An 8,026-nucleotide genomic window follows, 5' to 3' on the forward strand; every position below is an offset into this window, starting at 1 on the left:
AGGGATTGAGGAATGCTTGCCTTTGATCAAGAGTGAACAGGCATTTCTTTGGGATAAAGTAGCTATTGAGCGTAAAGTTAAGGGTCGATAGATTTGGTGGGTGTGTAGCCCACTCTCATGCAAGAGATAAGCCTTCGTGCACTAGTGAGGTGAAGTAGAAGATTCCAAACTCATGGTAGTCTATAGTAGCTAAATATAAAACAACATTTGACAACATATATAATCCATTGAACATTATTAAGGCCAAAACTATACATAAAAGGTGAGAAAAACATGCCATAGTGATTACTAGCGAAAGTTATACATGATTATATTGTGATCCAGCCATTGATAATCCGACGGCAGCGAACATGTGTTATTATGGCTTAATCGCTGCATAGTTGGCTGATTACCTCTAAAACCTAAACATTTTCATAATTTTGGTGATCTCGAACCAAAGGTTTCCGCCCTTGCGCCTCTCGAAGGTAGACTTGACATCGTCTCGTCCGGGCTTACCGTCATCACGGTGATTGGGTGGGTCGTGTGGAAGCCACACATGGCCAGTAAACTTGGACGTGGCTGTGCTGCCGCTCACGTCGTACCCAAAGTGTGGCTTCTGCTTCCCCGGATTCTCTTGATCTGCATCAATATGAATTAGCCACTGGTTCAGAGTTCTCCCCGTCGCACGATCCACCTCCTTCACCTGAACCTTCACATCCACACACCCGCGTGGATTGTCGTTGATAATGTGAAAATTCTCCGGAACCCCGTCTTCCATTATGAAATCTAATGGAGACGTCGCCAAATGTGCCTTCATGCCTAGCTTCTGAATGCAAGCCTCCTTCACACAGTTCCTTAGCAGCTCTGAGGCTCTCGGAAAATCATAAGCTGTTGGATTCCAGTCAATCGCCGCAAAAATTTGTACCACGTCCTGAGAGTCAGAGGCCTGCATGCACACGACGGGCTGTATTCAATAAAGTTCATTGAAAATTTAGCAAAGAAGGGATTTAAGAAGTTTTAGACACTTCCCCATCATGATTCCCACATTGACAAACAGGATAACATCATGAGCTTGTGCAGGTGAGGCGAAGCATACCGAGCTAAGTACTCCCACGTCATGGGAAAATGCCCAGGAAGCTTTTTGGACTATGGACAAGCAATTATGCGAGTTTGCTAGACAAAACCAGCATTTACATGTAATTTAACCGGCTGGATTTCTGAAAAACCGGCTGAATATCGACTATGCCCTTACATTTAAGGGCTGAAATTCATGAGTTTTAGTGTATATTACCGGTAAAGTCACTAAATTTAACACGACAGAGGTTCTATTTTTCAAAGCCTTTTTTTTATTTTTAAGGGCTGGGAAAAAGGTTTTTGTCGACAGAGCACTGGTCCAAGCCTTCCATTCCATGTGCATTGTGCAAGCGGTGGGATCAAATGTGCGTGGCAGACATGCATGTTATGTTATGTGCGAGGAGGAGTACCGTATTCTGCTCTTCTAGTAGTACATCGGCGTTGGGAGCGGGAGTAGGTTCCGGATCATAAGCGGCCTGCAAGCACACCACACATTTGAAGCAGTGAGCACAAGAGAGAACTGGATTTGAAACAAAAGTTGGCAGCAGTAACCACACACACACACACTCTCTCTCTCTCTCTCTCTCTCTCTTTTGTGTGTTGACAGTTGCACCCCCCCCCCCGCTCTCTCTCTCTCTACCAACCATATTCCTGTGCACACACACACACACACACTCATCGCTGCTAGCGATCTGTCTGTGGAGGTCACTCTTGAGGGGCTGGGCTTCAAAATTTGCATAAACGCACCATTGATTGCGAGAGAGAGAGAGAGAGAGAGAGGGGGGGGGGGGGGGGGGGGGGGGGGGGTTTCTTGTTAGGAAAGAAGGGGGGCTGGCCGCTGAGGAGACCTGGCCTTCATTTTGCAGCATCGTTAGCTTTTATAGATATCAGACTCTCTGTCTGAAAACCTACGTGCCCTTTTAACAATAATAAACCTTCATTGACTTGGTCGGTGGAGGTTCCGCTTGACCGAGGCGCCCTTCGCCCAATTGCCAATTATTTGTGTTTGTTTTTTTTTAATGCATTTTTTTTAGCAATCGGAATCCTTCATTTCCCAATGTTCAGTATACTACTCAGTACTTAGGAAATTGTGTCTTAAAATCGAGAAAGAACTAAGAGTGAGGTGTACCTGACTAAGCTCTATAGAGAGAGAGAGAGAGAGAGAGAGAGAGAGACATGTATAAATGTTACTGCTTGTTAAGATAGGTCGTAATTACATATTTTAAAAAATGAAAACAAAATTATCAATAGAGTATTTTTTATACATAAAACAAGTATCACACAAACCCAAATGAGTTTGTGTATAATCTAATCTACTAGCGTGGTCAATTTCTTTTTTAGAAATACAATTTTGTATGGTTGGAGTTGGACATTTCTCCCTAGTTTTATAAACATAGCTACACGGGCCCTTATCTCTCTTCGTCATAAAAGCATGTGACTAAAGAGTTGGGGATGTCATTATTAAAAGGTTGATTCGGTTGAAGCATAATAATTTTCTTTATGTGTTCCCCTATTTTCTTTAAAGCCCTTTTACACCTACTCCATGTTTCTCCAAATGGACCATACCGCTATAAACCAAAATTTAGTAATGGGCTATAGGATGGTTGTTGGAAATTCACACACAAGCCACAACACACTATATGTATATGTGTTCTTGTCTAGCATAGACATACTAAACTTTATTAATATACATCCCATATTAATAGAAACTTTATTAATATTCTAGCATGCATACTAAACTTTATTAATATTCTCTCTCAATCTATTTGAGGCTTTGTGCCATCCTCCCTCTTATTTACCTAGTTACACACACATAATCACAACACACCCACCTGATCTTTTATCGTACATTCTCTCATTCTCAAGGGGCAAGAAGGCTACCTTACAAAAGGATTCAAAATTAGTAATTCTTTGCTTGTAAGCTGTACCCTTGAAAACGTCTCCTTTATCATCCTACATACACTTGAGGTTGTAATGAAGAAAGCATGGGGGAGAAAAGTGCATTACATACTTGCAACTAAAATTCAAAAAGCACATTCAATGGAATTTTCCACATGGCTCAAGTAGAAGCCAAGCCAAGCTCTTGCAAATATGAGCAGTCATGATGATGTATAAGCTCAATGAGGTGGGATAGAGAGATTTTGAAGCCTTGAGGACATGGAAAAGCATTTGTGAATGAAAAGGATTGCATTTCTATTAACCTAAAAAATGTTATTGTTGCGGTGTTGCTTGTATTGATTCTTGAGAGAGAGAGAGAGAGAGAGAGAGAGAGAGAGAGAGGGATGCATAATAATTTCTCCCTTTTCTATTGAAAAATTAGCCCCCTTCTTATACATATAAAAAGAGAAGGGCTGCCCATGGAAGTCTCATTGTGGCACTTTGTAAGACAGAGGGGAATGACACATGATCAAACATGCTAGCAACAAATGGTTGCATGGTGATAATTTTTTAAAACATTAGAAATGGCTATAATGTGCATGCCTCTCTCTCTCTCTCTCTCTCTCTCTCTCTCTCTCTCTCTCTCTCTCTCTCTCTCTCTCTCTCTCTCTCTCTCTCTCTCTCTCTCTCTCTCTCTCTCTCTCTCTCTCTCTCTCTCTCTCTCTCTCTCTCTCTCTCTCTTCTTCTTCTTCTTCTTCTTCTTCTTCTTCTTCTTCTTCTTCTTCTTCTTCTCTCTCTCTCTCTCTCTCTCTCTCTCTCTCTCTCTCTCTCTCTCTCTCTCTCTCTCTCTCTCTCTCTCTCTCTCTCTCTCTCTCTCTCTCTCTCTCTCTCTCTCTCTCTCTCTCTCTCTCTCTCTCTCTCTCTCTCTCTCTCTCATGGTTGCACCCCCTTCAACTAAGGAGGTTAAGCTCACACACACACACACACACACACATGCATGTGCCATCAAGGCCTATGGAGGAACGCTTGGCAATGGGCACAACTTCATATTTAATAATGTATTAATTCAAATGTTAGAACCTCTTTGCAATGTGAGGTATTTATCCTTCTCTTCCTTTATTTATTACAACACAGGACCATCACAAGTAGGCTAAAAAAGAAACATTTTTCCAAAACAGTAAAGAAAAGAAAAGCATTTTCCTTATCCAAAATTTCCTAAAGAAATCTAGTCTCCTAACTGGTTATTATAACTAAATTGGTAAAAATCAGACCATTTTTTTCAAGGCTAACTTCAAGCTTGTTTAGTTTTTGGAAAGTTTTATCGGTTTCTTAACACTAAAGGGTGGGTTTTTTTGACATTGGTCACAAGTACACCTCTCTCTGTCTCTCTTTCATGTGGGCTAATATAGTGGAATGGCAATGGGTTTAGACATAGCTCTCTCTCTCTCCCTCCCTCTTTCTCTCTCTCATGCCACACTATTCCATGAATGTCTATTTCTCTTGAATAGTAGATTTCTCTCTTTCTCAAAAAATTAGGCACAACACAATGACTCAAAAGTCTTAAACCAAACTAGCATTCGACAAAATTTGCAAAAACCTTAACATCATAGAAAAGATAGAGTGCAAAGACCACAAAAAGAGATAGGACCATAGAGGTTGATTGGATAGAGAGAGAGAGAGAGAGAGAGAGATTTCATTATCGTCCCCCTCGGAGGTCAAATATGACCTATCGGACCAAAAGAAACCTATCATGTAGTTTGTGTGGAGCTCATTAGTGACTCTTGATACTCAAGAATTATAGAAATGAGTGTCGCAATTGAGAGTCCACATCGTGCTTGGAAGAGAAATGTGTGTAGGGATAGATCATGGGTAAAAATGTGGGGAAAGCAAGCTCTAATGTGATCAAATGCTAAGCACTCAAGTAGAGTGTGACACTAAGACTCACAAACTTGCTAAGGGCATAAAGTGCAAAGTCGATAAGACTCTTCATCGCTACCCCCAGGTAATAGTGTGAATTGCAGACAAGGGGATGGGCTCAAGCATATAAGGGTGTGTACAATTCTCTTGTTCAAAGGAGAAGAAAAAGGTTTTGTAGTCAGGGGCAACATGTGTGGTGTAATCTATGAAGTGTGAGCCTCTAGATTTCTCCCAAGCTATGTTACATTAGCATTGTAAATGAAAGGGATCCAGGAGATGCGGGAGAGAAGAGCACACACAATGAAGGTGTTGTCAACAATGTTATGACAGCCTTATTGTACTTTCATATATATATATATGAATAAAGAATATGGGCGGTCACTATTACCCCAACAACCTCCCACTAAAAGGCCAATGGGCTAGGGAGTGAAAAAACAAAACAAAAGAAAAGAGACATGGTGAGGAATCATGACATCTCACCCAATGCCCAATCAGAAAGCGAGCTGTGCAATTAGTGTTGGGAATCTCCGAGTCCAAGACATCCAGGAGGCAAGTGATCCTGCAACTCCATACAATGGAGCAATCTAGCACAACTCATGAGTGAAAGGCTCTACATCATCATCATCAGAGTAGCGCATAGCATCAGCATGGTGCATACAAGACGAGCATCCAAACTCTCTAGAGTCAATCACTAAAAGAGGGCCAGCATCCCGGACACAAGTCAAGCGGGGTCTCAAGACAATATGCAGCCTCAACGAAGCGGAAGACTGACATACGGTTGTAGAATCAACCATAAAGCGCACTGGAACACGCATCAAGAGGCCTGAGAGGTGTCTACGTCTCATAAAAGACTGCATGACGGCTACGTAGAACCTGATGGGCATCCAACTCCCAAAACCTATAAGCTGTAAAGTCACCATCTCCATAATCAAGGAGAAGACATTTGTGTGACATAGGCTCATGTGGCATACTGATAGTGGCCTGGCAGCCAAATATCCTCAAGTGATCATAGGAGGGTGTCATACCACTCCATGCCTCATGTGGTGTAATACCGTCCAAAGTCAAGCACGGCATCATGTTAACCAAGTAGACTGCTGTCATAAGGGCCTCAACCCAAAAGCCATAAGACAACCTAGCTGTGGTAAGCATAGAAGCAACCTTTGCTTGTAAAGTCATGTACATGCCATGAGCAATCCCATAATACCAAGGGCATAAGAAATCAATGCCATACTACTGACAAGAGATCTGTAAGCTAGGAGAGATAGCATGGCTCTCATAATCCATCTGCAAGCACCTAGGCATGCAACCAGCAGAATCCATAAACATGTCAAGCATAGTAATAGCACCCTCAATCCGTACCAAAGGGTAAGCCCAAACACGGTGGGTAGCATGATCCATGAAGGTCACAAAATACGATGCTCCACCAAGTGACTGGGAAGGCATAGGTCCATATACTACAACATGGACTAGAACTAGAGGAGCATCCTCACACGATTGCCATAAGCCAAAGAGGCTCTACACAGACCATGAGTACAATGAGGGCAACTAGCATGGGGAAGAGTAGGCAATAAGCCCATACCACATAAAGCATCCATCTCAGTGTGTCGTACATGGCCTAGGCAACAATACCATAACAATGCATGTGGTATCTGCGTAACTGCAACCATAGAATCTCCCACATGAGAGACATGCACTACATAATCACTGCCATATCTAGCACCTCTAGCCAATACCAAGCAACCACGATGGATTTTCCATGAAGTATCCCCAAGAGAGACATAATATCTTGCACCATGCAACTGACTGACAGAGATCAGGCTCTCACTGAGCGTAGGTATATGCAAGACATCACGGAGCATAAGAGAAGACCCATTTGGCAAAGCCAAGTATATATCCCCTGTACCAATAACATGACAATCCTACTCAAGGCCCAAAGAAATACATTCGTCAACCTCAAGAAGAGAACCAAGCTCTATACGGAGTAACATGACAAGATGCCATACTGTCTAAAATCCAATCAAAGGTATAGGTCGTATCACTAAGCAAGTAATCTACAAGTAACACGATGCCAGGAGTCTAGGCTCAGCTACATCATCATGGGTAACTACATGCACCATACCACTATCAACAGTGGTCTCACCTACTGTATCACTAACTCTGCTCTCATGTCTAGTGTGGCACAATCTTTTCTACTCTATAATCCACTTGAAGCATTTACGCTTCGCATGCCCTGTCTTTCCACAATGAAAGCAAACAAAACCTGTAAAACGTGTAGAAGAGGAAAACTGCTCTGTAATAGCATGAGTAGGGATGTCCAATACATCCAAGGAGCTCAAAGAATCAGGGGAACTCTCATCAGAGAGAACAGGATCATCAAGAGGATTGTCTACATGAGTAGAAGAGATGGAAGTCGTCATAGCATACTGCAAAGGGGACTTATCCAAACCAGAAGGGGAGAACACAAAGGCATCAACCACAGATGCAAAAGCTCCCACACGGGCAAGCCTAGCAGACAAAAGCATGACATATCCAACCACTGTAGCTCGCAGCCATAAAAACATAAGCATGCATTGGAGCCATAAATGCATAAGCATCCCCGAAACATAGGAGTATACATAACTTTGCAGTGTCTCATACCATGTACTAACATACATGTCCAGCCAAGAATGGCAGGTGGCAAATAAACCTGCAAGAATCAAGCTCCAATAAAAGTCAAAATATCTATGTAAAAGCATCCAGATAGTAAGGGGCTCGGTAAAATACATAGCAGCAGGCCATGTGCATAAAGATCAACTGCTCCCTGACATACACGGGCAATAGCAGCCCAAATCTCAAGCACTATCCAAGTCCACTAATCAGTAAGTATCCCGCATATCAAATACAAACGAGCAATCACAACTCAATAGACAACTGCAAAAATAAGGGAGCCGTTCACTGCTCAATACCTGTAAGTGCATCTAAGTAATAGCCAAGATCCATAATCAGATCATCAAATCCCATACAGCATCCAAGATCATAATGGAAAAAGCCAAGTCAATGTCCAACTACTCAAGGGAATACACAAATGAATGTCGAGACGAGCTCACAAACAACTGCCATCCACAACCAAAGCATAAAGCATTCACCAAGACATCATAACCCGTAGTAGCCTAGGCATAAATCATGTCATAGATGAAAT

General features: G+C 42.2%; 1 protein-coding gene across 1 annotated transcript; it reads right to left on the minus strand.

Annotated features, from left to right (window-relative positions):
- Positions 1-214: 214 nt before the first annotated feature.
- On the minus strand, positions 215-1,840 carry LOC148040283 (uncharacterized). The gene is made up of 3 exons (XM_087666438.1): positions 1,801-1,840; positions 1,464-1,529; positions 215-925 (listed from the first exon to the last, which is right to left on the minus strand). Exons 1-3 carry the CDS (start codon positions 1,801-1,803, stop codon positions 395-397), a joined length of 600 nt encoding a protein of 199 aa, XP_087522564.1. The 5' UTR covers positions 1,804-1,840; the 3' UTR covers positions 215-394.
- Positions 1,841-8,026: the final 6,186 nt, after the last annotated feature.

The sequence above is a fragment of the Lygodium microphyllum genome, chromosome 2, assembly GCF_053477565.2.
Source record: "Lygodium microphyllum isolate KBCC chromosome 2, Lygodium_microphyllum_v1.1.10, whole genome shotgun sequence".
In the NCBI taxonomy this organism is placed as follows: Eukaryota; Viridiplantae; Streptophyta; class Polypodiopsida; order Schizaeales; family Lygodiaceae; genus Lygodium; species Lygodium microphyllum.

Coding starts and splice junctions, on each gene's coding strand:
- LOC148040283 (XM_087666438.1), bottom strand. Junction 926..1,463: donor TACTAGAAGAGCAGAATACG/GTACTCCTCCTC, acceptor GTGTGCATGCAG/GCCTCTGACTCTCAGGACGT.